The following is a 20,910-nucleotide window of genomic DNA, read 5'->3' on the forward strand; positions in this document are numbered from 1 at the left end:
TCTGCTGCAGGCTAAGAGTATGTGCAAAGAACCCCACTCGTTAAAAAGCGTTCTCTCACCCCTTCTGCGCATGCCTTTTTGTGTACTGATGACTAGGTAAGGGGAGGACTAAGCCGGAATGGGGGCAAGTTCCGTGTCTTCTGCATCTCTGCACCCTCTGCGTCCACACAGCCCTCGGACCCAAACGATAGTTGAGAATGGCTTTGGCCGCCGCCGGCTCCTTCCTCGTCCCTCGGCAGAGGCACGCGGCTCCGGAAACTTGACTCAGGCCCTTCCTGGCGTTTCTGGGAAACTCTGGAGTATCGCCTGCTCTCCCGGGCCGCCTCGCGTCGCCGAGCGGGGCACCGCTCTCTGCCGCCCTCTGCCGGCGTCACAGTTGGGTTGGGAAGAGCGCACGCGCGAGCGCACGCCAGCGTCCCTCTCCCCGCGCGGCTTGCCCTTCGGCGCGTGCGCGGCGAGTGCTGGCAGGACGGAGGATCGAAGAGGCAGGTAAACCTGCTGGAGCGGGCAGGTGGCGGTGGGTGCGGCCCAGAGAGGAGCTGCCGGGAGTCGGCGCGCTGCAGGTCCGGGGACGCCGGCGTTCGCTCCCGTCTGGGCGACCCTGGTGGGCTCGCAGCGTCACTCAGCCGGGGGGCGTGACCTGAGCCCGCCTCCCGGGGCTGGGAGTGGAGGGGGATGGGGATCTCTAAGGCCTGTTACTGATTTGGTGCCTGTTGTTTGTCCGGGAAGGTTTTCTCGAGGAGAGCGCAGAGTTTGCGAATAGCGGGCAGGAAGGGGCGAGGCTGGGACCAGGTGGGAGCTGGGGTGCCCCGAGTCCACAGGCAGTGAGGAGCTGGGCAGGTTGGTGGAGGGAGCTTTTGTTTCTCTGGCTTTATGGGGCGGGTGGCAGCGGTTGAGGAACATTGCTACAAAATGACGATCCTGGTAGAAATCGTGCAGGTGTTTGAAATCCCAGGACGGCAATTTGGTCTCTTTTTTGTGTGTGTTTTCACTTTTCTGACAGAAAGAGGCAATTCCTTCTCTCCGGGCTCAGCGTGGCCACTAACATGCGCTCACTTGCCTCTTTACGTCTCAGGACATGATACAAGTGGCACATCCGGGCCATGGGGTCCCAGCATTCCACCTCTGCTCGCCCCTCTTACTGCAAGCGAAAGAAAGATAACAGGGAGGATTTGCTGGCCGAAAGGGAGCAGGAAGAAGCCATTGCTCAGTTCCCATATGTGGAGTTCACAGGTCGAGATAGCATCACCTGTCTCACGTGCCAGGGGACAGGCTACATTCCAACAGGTGAGCATCTTTGGCAATCAGGGGAAGGATTCCCAAGGTACCCACAGGGCTGCTTCTGCCGCCCAGACAGAGCTTCTCTTCTGGGCAGCGGTGCCATAGTCATAGTGCCCTGAACAGAAGCCAATTTGATAAATTTGGGTAGGTTGCACAACTTCTGTTGGTCTCCTTATATTTGAAACCCTCTCTTGACTTCCACTCTTTTGTTCTTTGTTGCCTTGGTTTGGAACATGCAGTTGGCTCTACGTTGTGGGATTTGTTGACAGGCACGTTTCTTTATTGCTCTCACTTGTGAGGCCTGGCACAGCTTTTCAGGGGAGCCATCTTGGAAGCGTCTTTTCAAGGAAATAGATAGTAAATCATTAACGGCCTAAGGTCTGGAAAGTATTTCAACTGGGGAGAGAAAAACACATGCTCAGGAGGGGAGCCTTGATTAAGTGCAGGATCATCTGTCAGTAAATTGGTCCTCAGAAGGTCTTCGCAATTTAGATGGAGAGTCACGGATGTTTACAGCTGGTAAGAACCTTAGAAACCATCTACTCCAAAGCCTTCATGTGACACATGAGGAGACAGCAGCCTAGAGAGGAAATGACTTCCCCAGGGCCATTCGGCAGCTCAAGGCCATGCGGTGAAACTAGAAAAAGATCTAGATGTCTCAACCTCCATGTCACTGCCCTGGTAGGATCGATAGATGTTTTGTAATTTGTGGCACAGTCTGTGGATTTACTGGTTTCTTGTTCCTTAAACCCAAAATGTGGAACTAGTATAGAAATGTCTAATTTCAGGCAAACCTCTGTGGTGACAGGTTCGTTTGTGACGTAAAGGAGAGTATCACGAGCACATGGGATTTATTTTACCAAAATAATTGTTTGGTTCTTTCCTAGAACAAGTAAATGAGTTGGTGGCTTTGATCCCACACAGTGATCAGAGATTGCGCCCTCAGAGAACGTGAGTCACGTGTCTCTCCTATTAATACCTACTTCTGTCCTTCTGTCCCTAGTCCCATATATGTATGAGTGCCAGCTACTTTTTGAAAAATTTTATCTGTTCTTGTAAATTCCCCATTTCCTTTAATACTGTCTGCTCGAGCAGTATTAAAGACGGGGACTGCTCTGCCCCGTCACAATCTGGGGAAGGACCACTGCTAGAAACATTCTGAGGGCCAAGTGAAAGGGTTGACCTGGAAGGCATTGGAGAACAGGGGTATCCTGGGAGGTGAGGAACTGTTTCTGTCCTCCGAGCTCCTCCCTTCAGCTTCTGTTTCCAGATGACGGATGGCATGCAAATGAGTTTTTAAAGGCTTCTCCCACTGCACTCATTCTTGCCTGGTTTGTTGTTCCTGGCTCTTTGTACTTTCCTTTTCCCCTCATCCCTGGTTTTGCATTTAATCTTGACTAATTGGACCTTGATATCTGACTGCCCGGGCCGATCATGTGCTGTGTCATTTGCAGTAAGCAGTACGTCCTCCTGTCTGTCCTGCTCTGTCTCCTGGCATCTGGTTTGGTGGTTTTCTTCCTGTTTCCACATTCAGTCCTTGTCGATGATGACGGCATCAAAGTGGTGAAAGTCACCTTTAATAAGCAGGACTCCCTTGTAATCCTCGCCATCACGGTAAGACTTAGGGCCTTGCTTCCCAGATTGTGCACCTACAAGTCTTGGACCCAAGACACTCATACTTGTTTCCTCCCTCACCCTGATGCAGGCCACCCTGAAAATCAGGAATTCCAATTTCTACTCTGTGGCAGTGACCAGCCTGTCCAGCCAGGTTCAGTACATGAACACAGTGGTTGGCACATACGTGACCACTAACGTCTCCCTCATTCCACCTCGGAGCGAGCAACTGGTATGCTGTTCTTTTAGGACCCTTGCTTCACAGGCTTCAGGAAATAATAGGGGCCGTGGGGTGCTGTAGCCTCAGGACTTTGCTCTCCGTCTTCTCATTTCCACTGGCAGCGACTGGTTGATGAGGAAAATTTGATGTGCTCTGTAATTATGAGAAATAGGAAAAAGAATCAGCTGGCATTTGAGTGTTAGGAGAACAAAAGAATTTCTAAGAGCAAGCAGTTCGCTACAAATCGAGAAGTGGCAGTCTTATAGTCTGAAGTCTGTTGGCCTCTCGCAAGGGAAGAGGTTGCAGGCGTTGTTAGAGGGTCATGGTCTGTGTCAGGGACAATCTCGGGGAAGTATTTTGTACGTGATGGATGAATGCTCTCAAGTCTGTGGATTGCTGGTAACAGTGCTGTTCTGTGTCGAGCCTGCCTGGGCCACAGACTGACTCTGGTGTCTTATTTTCAGGTGAATTTTACTGCGAAGGCTGAGATGGGAGGACCGTTTTCCTATGTGTAGTAAGGACAGCGTTGTCTATATGTGTGCTCTCTGCTGGATGGAAGGGATTCAGAATGTACTCAGTTGATTGGGGCTGGTCCTACCTTAAGTCCCAGCCTTTGGCCTGTAGGTTCCCTAAGCTTTGGCCATCTTGGGGTTTGTTTGGAGGATGTGTTGTTGGCCTTCGACCGAAGTGCTGGGATTTCTAAGATCATTAAGCCACTAGAAACATTTACAGGCTCCGGCATTTATATGGTGGGTTTGAAAAAACAAGTATCATGACGTGGGAGGATGTGTGGACTCTGTGGGGACTCAGAGCTAGTGAGCCCTGGAAGCACTTAGGTCAGAAGGGTGGGGGAGCAGAGGAGTCCCAAGCAGGGCTGACCGTGTCACTCAGCGCTCTTCTGCTAATTCTTTTTTTTTTTTCTTCAAACCAATCTAACTGTTTTCGTATTTGCTGTTTGGTAGCTTCTTCTGCACATTACCCGGTATCGTGGTGCACAACATAGTGATCTTCATGCGGTACGTTGCTCTTCTCCCTGTCCCCGTGGCCTTTGCGTCTGCACCTGGACCATCAAGCTGTGTGACCTCACCACCTTTGCTTGGGAGATGCTATGTGACCCACAAAGCAAAGGCACCTAACCAAAGAGGGGACACATGATGTCTTACAGGCACAAATACAGTGGACCCTTGGGTGTTCTCTAGACGCAGTGTCCAATTCCCTTCACAAATCACCAGATTCACAGTGATCAGGTAGACATAAAGTTTTCTCCATGAAGTAGGGTCTGGTTCTGTGATCCCTTTAGAATCCAAGTGAGACTAGTAAAGAACAGAAGAACTTCTCAAGGCGTAGTAAGTACTAGGCATTTGACCAGACTTACTTTCTGTCCACATAAATTACCATATGTCATGGGTCTTATTTTCTATAAATAGAGTTGGTCCTAGAACCCTGACTGTTCAATTTGCGGATGACAAGCATCTTCTAGACATTTGAAATAGGAGGGTCTAGAGCAGAGCTTCTCAGCCTTGGCACCGTTGACATTTTGGACATTGGGACATTTTGGGCACCGTTAACAGTTCTTTGTTGTGGGGGGCTGTCTGGTGCATTGCAAGTTGTTTAACAGCATCCCTAGCCTCTACCTGCTAAACGCTAGTAAGTCACCACCTCCCCGCCCCTCAGTTGTAATACCCCGGAATGTCTTCAGACATTGCAGAAAGTTTCCTATAGGGTAAAATTGTCCTGGGTTGAGAACCACTTCTTCATGCCATAGCCTTTCTGTGAATGTAGAAAGATCCTCTGGCCTCCTGGTTATGTAATCGTGAAGATATGCATCTGGGACCCATGGATATTGTTGCTTGAGCTTGCTAGAAATTATTTAGGCAACTTTTCTTCATCTCAAAAACAGAACTTACTCTTCTTGTTGTTGTTTTTTTCCTCCCCCTAGAACTTCAGTGAAGATTTCATACATTGGCCACATGACACAGAGCTCCTTGGAGACACATCACTATGTGGACTGTGGAGCAAATTCCACAGCTGTTTAGAAACTGCTCTTGGTTCTTCCATGGCAGCACCTGCCAGAAGAGACACAGCACCTGTTCCCAGGGCCTGAGTTTCATACCATGTCGCAGGTGGTAGAAAGAGAGGAGAAATTGGTTCTCTTGATCGCCAGCAAACACCCTCCTGCCGCTTGGTGGGGAGAGCTCCTCTTGGTAGCGCCATCTGTGTTTCTCAGAACCAGCAGACTCACTGCCCGGTGCCTACCCTGTGCCCAGCAAATAGTAGGCACTCGGAAAGTTTGGAGAATTGAATCCTGATCTTTTCGGCTGTTCTTGGGGCATTACAAATAGAAATCATACCGTGGTTCTAGGTTATCAATGCACAGAGTGACGTGGAGATTGGACTGTTAGTGCAGCTGCAGGACTGTCCTACTCGTCTGCACAGAAGAGGCAGAGGGTGGGAACATTCGAATACATAAGGAAGCACAGACCCTTTAATATGGGAAATTTTTTCACCTGTTCACAAATGCCTAGGAACTTAAAAACAGAAAACCTTTTTTTCCTGTAGAAAGCTCAATTGTTTTTAGCAAGAGTCTATGTGAGGCTTGCTTTACCCTTCATCCATTGGCTGGAACATGGATTGGGGATTTGGTAGAAAAATAAACCCTGCTTTTTTGATTCACCTACGTTTCCTCTGATTGCCTGGATGTCTTAGGAGCCACCTCTGGGGGACTGTAGAATAGTTGCCTGCTAAGTGGGTCAGCACAGGATGGGGGAGGGGGGAGGAAAAGGAGTCCCCACTGTACTGTCCCCGTGAGCTGCCATCACTGAAAGAAAGCAGCCTCCTGCCACAGCAGCCTGGCTCCTCCCCATCTGGCGCCCCCCTGTGGTGACAGGCTGCCCTACTGCTCTTGGAGAACAGACCACTTAGTGCCCCCTGGAGGTTGCTAGAGGTAGGGCAGATGCCTGAGGAGTGAGCAGCTGCTTTCCCTAAGGAGGAATAACGTCCCCCACCAGTTGACTGTAGTACTGATTAAGAGGACCTGGTTTGAAGCTGAAAGTTTTGTCCACCCTCTTGGCGTCCAAAGAATGGGCTACATACAGCCCCACGATGGCAGGGAATCTAGTCGGGTAACTTGAATAGTTAGGTTTCAGGATTCGGCTGAGGTGGACTCCAGCTCCTTCACTGGTGGCCTCGGGAAACCCTAACAGAGCAACAGGTGGTGGCAGGGAGTCAGTATTAGCTTTTGTCCCCATTCCTATAGGTTGATTATATTTGTTTAATGATTTTTGCACTCAGAGTCTTCAACCTAAGAAATTTTATGATTCTTTGGCTGCTGTTGACCATGATGGAGTAACCCAAAGCTCAGGGTCGAAAGCCGAGTTACAGTGTTCTACTGGATCCTTTAATGGTCTGTACTGTGTGTCGGTGAGGGAACTCCACCACTTGTGCCGGAGCAAATCCCCTTTTCTGAGAACACTATCCTAAACAGAACGTGCCCTGAACAAATGAAGATGTTCACAATTCCACATTTTCTCTTTAGTTTTACCATTTTCCAACTAGTCTCTAGCACTTCTTTTCATGTTACTCATTAGTACTTCAGTTTGGAGTCCCATTTTGTGGCCGTGTACCTCCACAGCATTTCTTCTACATATTACCTTAGAATTCAGCTATGATCTTCAAGTGAGAGCACTTAAAATTTTTAAACAGGTCCGACTGCATAATGCTATGAATTCTCCTACCTATTTACATCCTAGCATCCCAAGCTACACTGTGGGGTGTTCTGCGTGGTTTAATCATGCTCTCCGTCAGTTACTGATTCAATGCATACAATTTGCTGTCAGCAACACCAGAATAGAAAGGGCAAGTGGTTGGCTTGGGTGTCTTCGCTATCACTGTGGTTTTCCTAGTGCGTTGAGATTTGGAGAGTATGTTTCTTGGACACGGGGCTTCACTAGAGATCATTTCTCTGCAGGTTCTGGTGTGGCCTATGTTGGGACCTTTCTTGCTCTCACACTACTTTCACCGTGTCACCTGGTTGAAATCTCCATTTGTTCATTTACTCATGCCAGGAAAATGTTTATTGAGCACCTGCTGTATGCAAAGGATTGCATTTTCTGATGCATTTTGTTCAGAACCATAGCAGAAGTTCGTCTACCACAAGCTTTTGATATTTGCCAGGCCCCATATAGGCCACAGTTTGCCGAGTCACTTTTTCTTTGTTCATTTATTTTTCTTCAGCTCCGCATATGAGTGAAGTCATATGGTATTTGTCTTTCTCTGACTTATTTTGCTTAACCTAATACACTCTAGCTCTAGACACGTCGGTGCAAATGGCAAGATTTCATTTTTTTCACGGCTAATACTCCCGTTTTGTGTGTGTGTGTATGTGTGTGTACACACACACATACACACACACCACTTCTTCATCTGTTGATGAGTTGATGGACACTTGGGCTGCTTCCATAATTTGGCTTTTATAAATAATGCTGCAGTAAACCTAGGGGTGCATGTTTCCCTTCGGATTAGTGTTTTTGTATTTTGGCGATAAGTATTCACTCATGAGTTTACTGGATCGTATGGTAATTCCATTTTTAATTTTTGAGGAACATTCATCTTGTCTTCCACTGTGGCTGCCATGGTTTATGTTCCCACCAGTAGTGCGAGAGGGTTCCTTTTTCTCTATATTCTCGCCGACACTTGTTGTTTTTTCTCTTTTTGATTTTAGCCATTCTCACAGGTGTGAGGTGATGTCTCATTGTAATTTTGATTTGCATTTCTATGATGATGAGTGATGTTGAGCATCCTTCCATGTGTCTGTTGGCCGTCTGTATGTCGTCTTGGGGGAAATGTCTGTTCATGTCTTCTGCCCATTTTTAAATTGGATTATTTGTTTTTTGGGTGTTGAGTTGTATCTGCTCTTTATGTTGGACACTAACCCTTTATTGGATATGTCATTTGCAGATATCTTCTTCCATTCAGTAAGTTGTATTTTAGTTTTGTTGATTGTTTCCTTCACTGTGTAGAAGCTTTTTATTTTTGTTGAGTCCCAATAGTTTATTTTTGCTTTTGTTTGTCTTGCCTCAGGAGACCTCTCTAGAAAAATGTTGTTATGACCAATGTCAGAGAAATTACTGCCTGTGCTCTCTTCAAGGATTATTATGGTTTCAGGTCTCACATTTAGGTCTTTAATCCATTTTGAGTTTATTTTTGTGTATGGTATAAGAAAGTGGTCCAGTTTTCATTCTCTTGCATGTGGCTGTGCAGTTTTCCCAAAACCATTTGTTGAAGAGACTGTCTTTTCCCCATTGTATGTTCCTTCCCCATTTGTCAAAGATTAATTTGCCATATAATTGTGAGTTTATTTCTGGGTTTTCTATTCTCTTCCATTGATCTTTGTGTCTGTTTTTGGGCTATACCATACTGGTTTGATGATTACAAGCTTTATCATATAAGTTGAAATCTGAAATTGTGATGCCTCCAGTTTTGTTTTTCTTTTTCAGGATTACTTTGGCTATTCAGGGTCTTTGGCGGTTCCGTACAAATTTTAGGATTGTTTGTTCTATCTCTGTGAAAGATGGTGTTGGTATTTTAATGGAGATTGCATTAAATCTATAGATTGCTTTGGGTAGTACAGAGGTTTTTTATATGTATAGGTATATGTATATTTTTAATTTACATCCATGTTAGCATATAACGCAGTAGTGATTTCATGGGTAGTACAGACATTTTAACAATATTTATGCTTCCTTTCCGTGAGCATGGAATATCTTTCTCTATTTTTGTATCATCTTCAATTTCTTTCATCAGTGTTTTATACTTTTCAGAATACAGGTATTTCACATCTTTGGTTAAGTTTATTGCTAGATACTTATTTTTTCGGTGCAATTGTAAATGGGATTGTTTTCTTAATTTCACTTTTTGCTACTTCATTATTAGTGTATGGAACGGCAACAGATTTCTGCACATTGATTTTGTGTCCTGTGATTTCCCTGAATTCATTTACCAGTTCTTGTAGTTTTTCAGTGGAATCTTTAAGGTTTTCTATATATAGCATCATGTCATCTGCAAATAGTGAGAATTTTACTTCTTCCTTGCCAATTTGGATGCCTTTTATTTCTTTACGTTGTCTAATTGCTGTGGCCAGGACTTCCACTACTACTGTCGAGTGAAAGTGACGAGAGTGGACATCCTTCTCTTATTTATGATCTTAGGGGAAGAGCTCTCAGTTTTTCACCATTGAGTATGATGTTGGCTGTGGGATTTGCATATAAGCCCTTTATTATGCTGAGGTATGTTCCCTCTAGCCCTATTTTGCAGAGGATTTTTTTCTTTATAAAACTTTTTTTTAGTTTATTGTCAAATTGGCTAACATACAGTGTGTAAAGTGTGCTCTTGGTTTTTGGGGTAGATCCCCGTGGTTCATCGCTTACATACAACACCCAGTGCTCATCCCAACAAGTGCCTTCCTCAATGCACATCACTCACTTTCCCCTCTCCTCCACCCCCCATCAACCCTCAATTTGTTCTCTGTATTTAAGAGTCTCTTATGGTTTGGCTCCATCCCTCTCTGTTTGTAACTATTTTTCCCCCTTTCCCTTCTTCCTTGGTCTTCTGTTAAGTTTCTCAAGAACCAAATATGAGTGAAAACATATGATATCTGTCTTTCTCTGACTGACTTATTTCACTCAGCATTATACCTTCCCGTTCCATCCACGTTGCTGCAAGTGCCATGATTTCATTCTTTCTCATTGCCAAGTAGTATTTCATGGTATATATAAACCACATCTTCTTTATCCATTCATCAGTTGGTAGACATTTAGGCTCTTTCCATAATTTGGCTATTGTTGAAAGCACTGCTATAAACATTGGGGTACATGTGCCCCTATGAATCAGTCCTCTTGTATCCTTTGGATAAATTCCTAGTAGCGCTATTGCTGGGTCATAAGGTAGTTCTATTCTTAATTTTTTAAGGAACCTCCATGCTTTTTTCCAGAGCGGCTGCACCAGTTTGCATTCCCACCAACAGTGTGAGAGGGTTCCCGTTTCTCCACATCTTTGCCAGCAGCTGTTGTTGCCTGAGTTGTTCATTTTAGCCACTCTGACAGTGTGAGGTGATATCGCAGTGTGGTTTTGATTTGTATTTCCTTGATAATGAGTGACGTTGAGCATCTTTTCATGTGTCTGTTAGCCATCCGGATGCCTTCTTTGGAAAAGTGTCTATTCATGTCTTCTGCCCATTTCTTTACTGGATTACTGGTTTTTCTGGTGTTGAGTTTGGTAAGTTCTTTATAGATTTTGGATACTAACCCTTATCTGATATGTCATTTGCAAATATCTTTTCTCATTCTGTCGGTTGCCTTTTAGTTTTATTGATTGTTTCCTTTACAGTGCAGAAGCTTTTTATCTTGATTAGGTCCCAATAGTTCATTTTTGCTTTTAATTCCCTTGCCTTTGGAGATGTGTCTAGCAAGAAATTACTGCGGCTGAGGTCAAAGAGGTTGTTGCCTGCTTTCTCATCTAGGGTTTTGATGGTTTCCTATCTCATATTTAGGTTTTTCATCCATTTTGAGTTTATTTTTGTGTATGGTGTAAGAAAGTGGTCTAGTTTCATTCATTAGCATGTTGCTGTCTAGTTCTCCCAGCACCATTTGCTAGAGACTTTTTTCCAGTGGATACTCTTTGTCAAAGATTAGTTGGCCATACATTTGTGGGTCCAATTCGGGGTTCTCTATTCCATTGGTCTTTGTGTCTGTTTTTGTGCCAATACCATATGGTCTTGATGATTACAGCTTTGTACTAGAGGCCAAAGTCTGGGATGGTGATGCCTCTGCTTTGGTTTTCTTCTTCAATATTACTTTGTCTATTCGGGGTCTTCTGTGGTTCCATGCAAATTTTAGGATTGTTTGTTTTAGCTTTGGGAAGAATGTCAGTGCAATTTTGATTGAAATTGCATTGAATGTGTAGATTGATTTGGGTAGTATTGACATTTTAACAATATTTATTCTTCCAATCCACGAGCATGCAATGTTTTTCAATTTTTTTGTGTCTTCTTCAATTTACTTCATAAGTTTTCTATAGTTTTCAGCGTACAGATCTTTTACATCTTTGGTTTGGTTTATTCCTAAGTATTTTATGGTTCTTGGTGCAGTTGTAAATGGGATCAGTTTCTTTATTTCTCTTTCTATTGCTTCATTATTGGTGTATAGAAATACAACCGATTTCCATACATTGCTTTTGTACCCTGCAACTTTGCTGAATTCATGTATCAGTTCTAGGAGTCTTTTGGTGGAGTCTTTTCAGGTTTTCCATGTAGAGTATCATGTCGTCTGCAAAAAGTGAAAGATTGACTTCTTCATTGCCAGTTTTGATGCCTTTTATTTCATTTTGTTGTCTGATGGCTGATGCTAGGACTTCCAACACTGTGTTAACGGTGGTGAGAGTGGAAATCTCTGTGTGTTCTCAATCTCAGGGGGAAGCTCTCAGTTTTTCCCCATTGAGGATAATATTAGCTGTGGACTTTTCATATATGGCTTTTATGATGTTTAAATATGTTCCTTCTATCCCGACTTTGTTGAGGGTTTTTATTAAGAAAGAATGCTGTATTTTGTCAAATGCTTTTTTTGCATCTATTGACAGGATCATATGGTTCTTATCCTTTCTTTTATTAATGTGATGTATCACATTGATTGATTTGTGGGTACTGAACCAGCCCTGCAGCCCAGGCATGAATCCCACTTGAACATGGTGAATAATTCTTTTTATATGCTGTTGAATTCAACTTGCTAGTATCTTGTTGAGAATTTTTGCATCCATGTTCATCAGGGATATTGGCCTCTAGTGCTCCTTTTTTGCGGGGTGTCTGTCTGGTTTGGGAATCAAGGTAATGCTGGCTTCATAGAATGAGTCTGGAAGTTTTCCTTCTGTTTCTGTTTTTTGGAACAGCTTGAGAAGGATAGGTTTAACTCTGCTTTAAATGTCTGGTAGAATTCCCCTGGGAAGCCATCTGGCCCAGGACTCTTATTTGTTGGGAGATTTTTAATAACTGATTCAATTTCTTCACTAGTTATGGGTCTGTTCAAATTTTCTATTTCTTCCCATTTGAGTTTTGGTAATGTGTGGGTGTCTAGGAATTTGTCCATTTCTTCCAGGTTGTCCAGTTTGTTGGCATATAATTTTTCATAGTATTCCCTGATAATTGCTTGTATTTCTGAGGGATTGGTTGTGATAAATCCATTTTCATTTGTGATTTTATCTATTTGGGTCCTCTCTCTTTTTGAGAAGTCTGGCTGGGGTTATCGATTTTGTTTATTTCTTCAAAAAAACCAACTCTTAGTTTCTTTGATCTGGTGTACTGTTTTTGTTTTTGTTTTTGTTTTTTTTTTTGGATTCTGTATTGCTTATTTCTGCTCTGATCTTTATTATTTCTCTTCTTCTGCTGGGTTTGGGGTTTCTTTGTTGTTCTGCTTCTAGCTCCTTTAGGTGTGCTGTTAGATTTTGTATTTGGGATTTTTCTTGTTTCTTGAGATAGGCCTGGATTGCAATGTATTTTCCTCTCAGGACTACCTTTGCTGCATCCCAAAGGGTTTGGACTGTTGTGTTTTCATTTTAATTTGTTTCCATATATTTTTAAATTTCTTCTTTAATTGCCTGGTTGACCCATTCATTCTTTAGTAGGATGTTTTTTAACTTCCATGCATTTGGAGGTTTTCCAAACTTTTTCCTGTGGCTGATTTCAAGTTTCATAGCATTGTGATCTGAAAGTGTGTATGGTATAATCTCAATTCTTTTATATTTATGGAGGGTTGTTTAGTGACCCAGTATGTGATCTGTCTTGGAGAATGTTCCGTGTGCACTTGAGAAGAATGTGTTTTCTGCTTTAGGGTGAGAAGTTCTGAATATATCTGTCAAGTCCATCTGGCCCAGTGTATCATTCAGGGCCATTGTTTCTTTATTGAATTTCTTTCTGGATGATCTGTCCATTGTTGTAAGTGGAGTATTAAAGTCCCCTGCAATTACCACATTCTTTCCAATAAGATTGCTTATATTTGTGATTAATTGGTTTATATATTTGGGGGCCTCTGAATTTGGTGCATAAACATTCATAATTAGCTCTTCTTGATGGATAGACCTCATAATTATGATATAATGTCCTTCTTTGTCTCTTGTTACAGCTTTTAGTTTAAAATCTAGTTTGTCTGATATAAATATGGCTACTCCAGTTTTCTTTTGAGTTCCAGTAGCATGATAGATGGGTCTCCATCCCCTCACTTTCAATCTGAAGGTGTCCTCAGGTCTAAAATGGGTCTCTTGTAGACAGCAAATAGATGGGTATTGTGTTTTTATCCATTCTGATACCCTGTGTCTTTTGATTGGAGCATTTAGTCCATTTACTTTCAGTGTTGTTATTCAAAGATGTAGATTTAGAGTCATTGTGTTATCTGTAGGTTTCATGCTTGTAGTGATGTCTCTGGTCCTTTGTGATCTTTGTAGCATTCCACTCACAGAGTCCCCCTTAGGATCTCTTGTAGGTCTGGTTTAGTGGTGATGAATTCCTTCAGTTTTTGTCTGTCTGAGAAAACCTTTATCTCTCCTTCTATTCTGAATGACAGGCTTGCTGGATAAAGGATTCTTGGCTGCATATTTTTCCTATTCAGAACATTGAAAATTTCCTGCCACTCCTTTCTGGCCTGCCACGTTTCAGTAGATAGGTCTGCTACTACCCTTATGTGTCTACCCTTGTAGGTTAAGACCCATTTATCCCTAGCTGCTTTCAGAATTCTCTCTTTATCTTTGTATTTTGCCAGTTTCACTATGATACGTCATCAGAAGATTGATTCAAGTTATGTCTGAAGGGAGTTCTCTGTGCCTCCTGGATTTCAGTGTCTGTTTACTTCCCCAAATCGGGGAAGTTCTCAGCTATGATTTGTTCAAGTACACCTTCCACCCCTGTCTCTCCCCTTCTTCTTCTCCTCCTCCTCCTCCTCCTCCTCCTCGAACTCCTATGATATAGATATTATTCCGTTTCATTGAATCACTTAGTTATCTAATTCTCCCATCGCGGTCCAAAATATTTTTCTCTTTTTCTCAGCTTCATCTTTTTCCATAATTTTATCTTCTATTTCATTTAATCTCCTCTCTGCCTCTTCAGTCCTCACTGTTACCACCTCTAGTTTATTTTGCACCTCATTTACAGCATTTTTTAATTCATCGTGATTATTTTTTAGTTCCTTGATCTCTGCAACAATAGATTCTCTGCTTTTATTGAAGCCCAACGATTAATCTTATGACTATTACTCTAAATTCTTGTTCAGTTACATTGTTTATATCTGTTTTGATCAGTTCTTTAGCTGTCATGTCTTCCCGGAGTTTCTTTTGAGAAGAATTCTTCCATTTCATAATTTTGGCTAGTTTTCTGTCCCTTATGTGTTTTAAAAGCTTGTTATATGTCCTGTACCTGCGAGCACTACTATATTAAAGAGGGTCATACACTGTCCAGGGCCTGGCCCTTCAGGAGGGAGGTGTTTTTTGGAGAGTATTACTTGCTCTCTCTTGTTGTGAGTTTGGTTACTTTATCTCCCTACTCATAGTGATATTTTGGACCCTCCACCAAGTGTGCTTTGATTTGTTCCTTGAAGTAGCCCTGGAAAAGAAAACAAACAAACAAACAAAAACAAAAAACAAAAAATACCAGCTACAAGTAAACAACAGGGTGGAGGTGGTGCTGATGGAAGAGACCTTATCCCATACTAGGAGAGAAATGACAGGGGTGGGGCGGGGGGGGGGTGGTTGAAGAAAAGAAAATTGACCAGAGAAATTAAATGGCTTAATCCAGAGAGAGAGAGAAAGGAAAATAAGGAGGTATAGAACATGTATAAAGAGAATAGATTAAATATGTCTGTTTAAACAAACCAACAACCAGAGTAACCAGACTAGAGGCATGAGATGAGAAAAGGAAGAATGAATATATATATATGTGTGTGTATGTATGTATGTGTGTATGTATATATATATATGTGTGTGTGTGTGTATATGTATGTGTTTATGTGTGTGTGTGTATATATATATGTACATGTATATATATGTATGTATATGTATATATACATATACATATGCATATGTATATATACATACATATATGTATGTGTGTGTGTATGTGTATATATATGTATATGTATATATATACACATACACACACACACAGAATTGTCCAAGAATTAAATCAGGCAATGCAGCAGCGCTGTCTGGAGGAGGCCTGTCTGGTTCGTCAGCATCAATCCCACTCGTGTAGATGTGCAGTTACCAGGCACAGAGGGGTGTGGTTTGGTGTAGGCAGCTCCCACCTCCACTGCGAGCCCTGCTGTCCTTTCCTGAAACCCCACCTTGTTGGTGATGGGGAGAAGAATGGCAACATGCCAGTCTCTCCTCCATGGACCAGGTGTCCCAAACCACTCTGTTCGAGCCATCCTCACTGTGCCGTGGGCACGAACGAGGCGGTTTGTCCTGCTCCGACGACTCCCTTGCCTCCCTGGCGCTCAGCTGGGACTTAAACCCCGATGTCTTTAAGGTTCCCACTCCATACACCCTGGTTTCAGGGAAGTGCCGCTCCACCTGATATATGGCCTCTGGCTGGCAGGCGCAAGCAGTCTTGTCCTTTGAACGGTCGTATACCTTCTTCCCACAGCACTCCAATGAGGGGATTGCTTTCTCCCACTTCAGACTGTGCCTCTGAACTAGTTACCGTGCTGGGGCTGGCTGCCTTCCTCCCCAGGTGCTCGATCCGGGCAGCTGGACTCAGTCCGGAGAAAGCCCCACAGTTAGAGACTGGATCTTGCTCCATCCTCGTCCGTGTTTTTTCTTTTGTCCAGATACAGTCCTACGGTTCCCCAGCCTCTCTTTCTCTTCCCTTTGTCCCTCCGCAGAAGGGGGTCCCCCCCTCCATTCCTCTGCCGCCTGTTTTATCTCTCCCAGTTCGCAGTCACACAACTATGGCCCTTCAGGTTGTCCCGGTGGGTCCCTGGAGGCGTCTCTGTCACTTTGCCACCTGGACTTTTGGAGTTCAAGGTCCCTTGGTCGTTTCAACACTGCTGTGTTTGAGAGATGATGGAACTTAGGATCCCCCTACTTCTCCACCATGTGGGCCCCTCCTCCCCATAGAGGATTTTTTTCATGACGGATGTTGTACTTTCAAATGCTTTTTCTGCATCAACTTAAATGATTATATGGGTTTATCCTTTCTCTTATTGTTGCATCACATTGATTTGTGAATATTGAACCACCCTTGCATCCTTGCATCCTGAGACTAAATCCCACTTGATAGTGGCATATGATTTTTTTAATGTATTGTTGGATTTAGTTTGCTAATATTTTGTCGAGGATTTTTGCATTTATATTCATGAGAGATCTTGGCCTATAACTAACTAACTCTCTCTCTCTCTCTCTCTCTCTCTTTTTTGTAGTGTCTTTAGCTGGTTTGGTGTCATGGTAGCCTTATAGAATGAATTTGGAATATTTCCTTCCTATTCTAGTTTCTAGAATAGTTTGAGAAGAATATTAAATATTTTTTAAGGTTTTTTTGTTTCCTGTTTTTTTTTTTTGTTTGGTTTTTGTTTGTTTGTTTGTTTTTGTAGAATTCACCTGTGAAGTCATCTGATCCTGGACTTTTGTTTGTTAGGAGTATTTTTTGATTACTGATTCAATTCATTGCTGGTAATTAGTGTATTCAAGTTTTTTTATTTCTTTCTGCTTCAGTTTTGGTAGGTTATATGTATCTAGGAATTTATCCATTTCTTCTACATTGTCCAATTTTTTGGCATATAGATTTTCATAATATTCTGTTACAATTGTTTGTATTTCTGTGGTGTTGGTCATTATTTCTCCCCTTTCATTAGTGATTTTGTTTAATTAAGTGTTCCCCTCCCTCTCTTTTTGATGAGTCTAGCTGGAGGTTTATCAGTTGTTTTGATCTTTTCAAAGAATGAGTTCCTGGATTTATTGATCTGTTCCTTTTTTTTTTAGTTTTGATATCATTTATTTCTGTTCTAATATTTATTATTTCCTTCCTTTTGCTGTTTTGGGTTTTGTTGTTCTTTTTCCAGGTCCTTTATTTTTTTTAAGTTTGTTTGTTTATTTTGAGAGAGAAAGAACGCACATGCATGGGGGAGGGTCTGAGAGGGAGAGAGGGAATCCCAAGCAGGCTCTGTCTGGTCAGCACAGGGCCTGACACAGGTCTCGATCCTACAAACTGCGAGATCATGACCTGAGCTGAAATCAAGAATTGGACACTTAACTGGCTAAGCCACTCAGGTATGCCTCTAGCTCCTTTAAGATGCAAAGCTAGGTTGTTTATATGAGATTTTTCTTCTTGAGGTAGCTCTGTATTGCTATAAACTTCCCTCTGGAGTAGCTTTTGCTACATTCCAACAATTTTGGACCATTGTGTTTTGATTGTTTCCACGTATTTAAATTAAATTGCTTTAAATTATCTATTAGTTACCTCCATTTAGTTTAGCTGTCTTGCTGTGATTCTGTCCTGTTCTTTCATTTGGGACATATTCCTCTGTCCCCTCATTTTGTCTGCCTTTCTGTTTCCATGTGTTAGGAAAGTCAGCTATGCCTCCTGCTCTTGAAAATAGTGGCCGTATGAAGAAGAGATCCTGTAGTGCCCCGCAGCATAATGTCCTCTGTCCACCAGAACCTGGGGCTGCAGGGTGTCCCCTGTGTGTCTTGCATGAGCCCTACTGTTGTGGCTGAGCCACTTTTGCCTTCAGTCCAGTCATCTGCAATGGCTTTCTTTGCCTGCTATGGGCAGGGTTTGGTCCCTGTGTTGTTAGTGGGCCAGTCCGGGGTCACCTTGGGCCTGACTTGAGTCAGACCAGACATTTGCCAGAGATGCAATAGCACCAAAAGGCAGGGTGCTTTCCTCGTGTTGTCTCCTGAGGAGCTTTTGTTGGTGGGTGGGGTCTGCAACCACATCAGCTGTCTGCCTCCAGTGCACTGTTGGGGCTGCAGTAGGACTGGTGTGCATAGTTATCTTCCCCTCTCCCTAGGGCGAGAGTCACTTTGGAGTGGCACTTGCCCCTTTTGGGGCTATTTGCATACTGCCAGGCTTGTGGCACCACTTTGGATAGGCTTCAGCCAAGGGCATATTGGAGGGGACAGGTCCACAGGAGAGCATGGGGGCAGGGCTCATGGCCAGTAAGTTTTGCACCCATCCACTATGGGAAGGGAAGTACCTGCCCAAAACTCTGGCCAAGGCTGGCCACAGGAGAACGCCAGGGTGGGCACTTTGTAAGCAAGCTAGGTGGAGAGCGTTGATGTCATACTGGTTCCCAACGCAGGTGTCCTTGTTTCTGGGCTGGGATGCAGGGGGCAGAAATGCTGCCTGCCAGCTCCTTTGTTCCTGGAAAAGTCTCCCAAAGATTCCTATTCCTCCAGCACAGCTCTGAGATTAGCAAACAAATCTCTGTCCATATACCCAGGCACTTTCAAACTACTGCTTCTGTGCTGTATCTCTGAAGGACTGTTGGTTGTGCCGTCTCTTTACGAGTGGGGACTTTTTCCCTCTTGCCACGTCCGTTCTCCCAGAGCTGAGCCTGATGATGTTTAAAATTCCACATATAAGCCCCTGCTGATTGTAAGAACTACAATGTTATGTCCCTGTAGTTTTCAAAGCCAAATATTATGCCTGGGATTTCTGGTGTGAGGGTCTGTTTCTCTCTCCCCTCTTCATGCCTCTGGTGTCCCTTCCTCCCTTGGACAGTCCTTTAGGTCCTATAGCTCTAGACCACATCTTGGCCCTTCCTACCCTCTCTGATGCGGCCTCTTCTCTACATTTAGTTGTGAAGAGTCTGTTCTGCTAGCATTCGGGTCATTTTCTGGGTTATTTACAGTGATGTGGGTTTCTAGATGTATCTGTGGGATGGGGTGAGCTTCGGGTCCTCCTACTTTGCAGTCTTCCCCAGAAGTAACTATAAATAAGATTCTTCATCGCCTTGATAGCAGTCTTAAGATTCTCTCTGTGTTCCTTCACTTGGCTGGAAGGAGAACCAATTTCAGAAATTGTTGTGATTTACCTAGGATCCAGGTGACTTGAGGAAGTCTGAGCTCTTATTTCTAGGTTTTACTAGGTACCCAGGAAGTGGATGGGCTTTGAGGGATCACCTTGATACCCTGGTGCAAGTGGGACTTCTCTTACAAAGGTCCAAGCGGATGGTCGCAATCTACTGAGCTGCTTCAGTAAGAACCAGGAGCTGTGACACCACTGTGGGAAGCGAGGTGGGCTAGGAAGCAGTGTGAGCTCGGTGAGAGTGGCTGTGGGGTAGAGCCACACTCTGTGACTCCGCTCCACCTTTGTCCACCTTCAAAAGCTGCTCTCCCCTTGCCCACCTTAGCTCTCTTGGTAGATGGAAGGGCTGTTTTAAATTATGAGATAGCTATTCTAATTAGGTATTTTTAAGTATGTTTTCATTTTACTCCTTTAGTTTGTCATGAACTAGCCCTGATAAGATACCCTTTATTCAACAAAGTTTACACTGTAAGTTGGGTATTAATAATACAAACAGTCCAACAGAAATGCCCTATGTATCTTTTTTTTTTCTGTTTCTTTAATAGAAAAGCTGTCTACCTTCTTCTGGAGGAAGGGACAGGCAGGGATGGGAGAATGGGACCGAGAGAGGGACAGTTCCTCTGGTTTATCAGTAGTGGTGGGTAGCTCTTGAAATTTATGTTGCCAGATACTATTGTCATTGATTTTGATTGGTTTCGTGTCTCCTGTCCACCTCACACATCACCACCACTGTGCCCCCCTCTAGTAGAGAAGGTGACAGTTTCCTCACTGTGCCACCCTGAGTCACTGGAAAGCAAGGGACCCCTGATGGCAGGGAGAAATGGGAGGCCATCCATTCAGAAGCCTGGTGTTGGGAGGAAGTCCATGGAAGCTCTAAGTGTAGGCCTGGCAAGCAGAGAGGAGGGGCCAGAGGAGGGCGCAGGAAAACAGAATAAGGGGTAGAGGTGAGTAACACTCCCACCTCTCCTTGACCTAAAAGTCTTACAGACAGATGCAGATAAATAGATCGCCAGGGTTGGCTGATGGTATGTACTCGTCACGGGCTTCTGTGGACTTGCTCCCGCGCCTCTTCCCCACCCTCCCTTGGGAGCATCTCTGATCTCCCTCATCCAGCAAGGTGTGGCCCACACACTGTCCCATCCCCTCTGTCCATCCCCACACCCTAGAGTTGTGTTTTGTGTTTACTCAAGAACAAGGCCGTTCCTGTTTTCTGCCTCCCTTCTCAAGTCTTGCCCTCCGGTCCCAGTTTACTCTTGGATTCCACGCAGTGCAGAGGTTACAAAAAGAGGCAAATGCGTGTTTGTGTGAGGTCACTAAACCAGGCAGTGCGACTCTAGAGGCCTCCCTCCTGGTTGAAAAGTCAATAGAAGAAGGCCTTCAGGACTGCCATTTGGTCATGCCTACAGTATCGAAGACTAAAGGAAAAATGAACAAAGCACAAGTCGGTATGTACTTTCCAATAATTTTTTTGTTTTTAATATCAATTGATGTTTTAAAAAATACAGAGGTGTTTGACACAGAATAGCACCATTGTGTAGGACACACACAGTTCCTGCGCCCGGCACCTGAAGGGGGCTCTTCTTGCCTGGGCTGGGGACAGTCACTCAGGGGGCGTTTGACTCACACCAGTTAGTTTCCTGCCTCTGCCTCGACCCAAAGGTCTTACAGGAAGACAATAAATAAATAGAACACCGAGATTTTATTTTGCAGTCTGCCCAGTTCAGGTCTCTCAGAA

The 20,910-nt window shown here is 43.8% G+C and overlaps 1 protein-coding gene across 6 annotated transcripts; it reads left to right on the forward strand.

Annotated features, from left to right (window-relative positions):
• The first annotated feature begins 408 nt into the window (after positions 1 to 408).
• TMEM106C (transmembrane protein 106C) lies at positions 409 to 5,788 on the forward strand. 6 transcript variants are annotated; one of them, XM_047868313.1, is made up of 8 exons: positions 409 to 489; positions 1,076 to 1,287; positions 2,169 to 2,232; positions 2,736 to 2,895; positions 2,987 to 3,127; positions 3,580 to 3,629; positions 4,078 to 4,131; positions 5,055 to 5,788. In XM_047868313.1, exons 2-8 carry the CDS (start codon positions 1,104 to 1,106, stop codon positions 5,149 to 5,151), a joined length of 750 nt encoding a protein of 249 aa, XP_047724269.1. In that variant the 5' UTR covers positions 409 to 489; positions 1,076 to 1,103; the 3' UTR covers positions 5,152 to 5,788. The 6 variants fall into 6 exon arrangements, with proteins under 6 accessions (XP_047724269.1, XP_047724274.1, XP_047724275.1 ...); XM_047868318.1 differs by having other exon boundaries at positions 438 to 485; XM_047868319.1 differs by having other exon boundaries at positions 461 to 489; positions 1,004 to 1,287.
• Positions 5,789 to 20,910: the final 15,122 nt, after the last annotated feature.

This window comes from Prionailurus viverrinus, chromosome B4 (genome assembly GCF_022837055.1).
Source record: "Prionailurus viverrinus isolate Anna chromosome B4, UM_Priviv_1.0, whole genome shotgun sequence".
Taxonomy (NCBI): domain Eukaryota; kingdom Metazoa; phylum Chordata; class Mammalia; order Carnivora; family Felidae; genus Prionailurus; species Prionailurus viverrinus.

Coding starts and splice junctions, on each gene's coding strand:
- TMEM106C (XM_047868313.1), top strand. CDS start 1,104: ATGGGGTCCCAGCATTCCACCTCTGCTCGCCCCTCTTACTGCAAGCGA. Junction 1,288..2,168: donor GACAGGCTACATTCCAACAG/GTGAGCATCTTT, acceptor GTTCTTTCCTAG/AACAAGTAAATGAGTTGGTG. Junction 2,896..2,986: donor TTGTAATCCTCGCCATCACG/GTAAGACTTAGG, acceptor ACCCTGATGCAG/GCCACCCTGAAAATCAGGAA.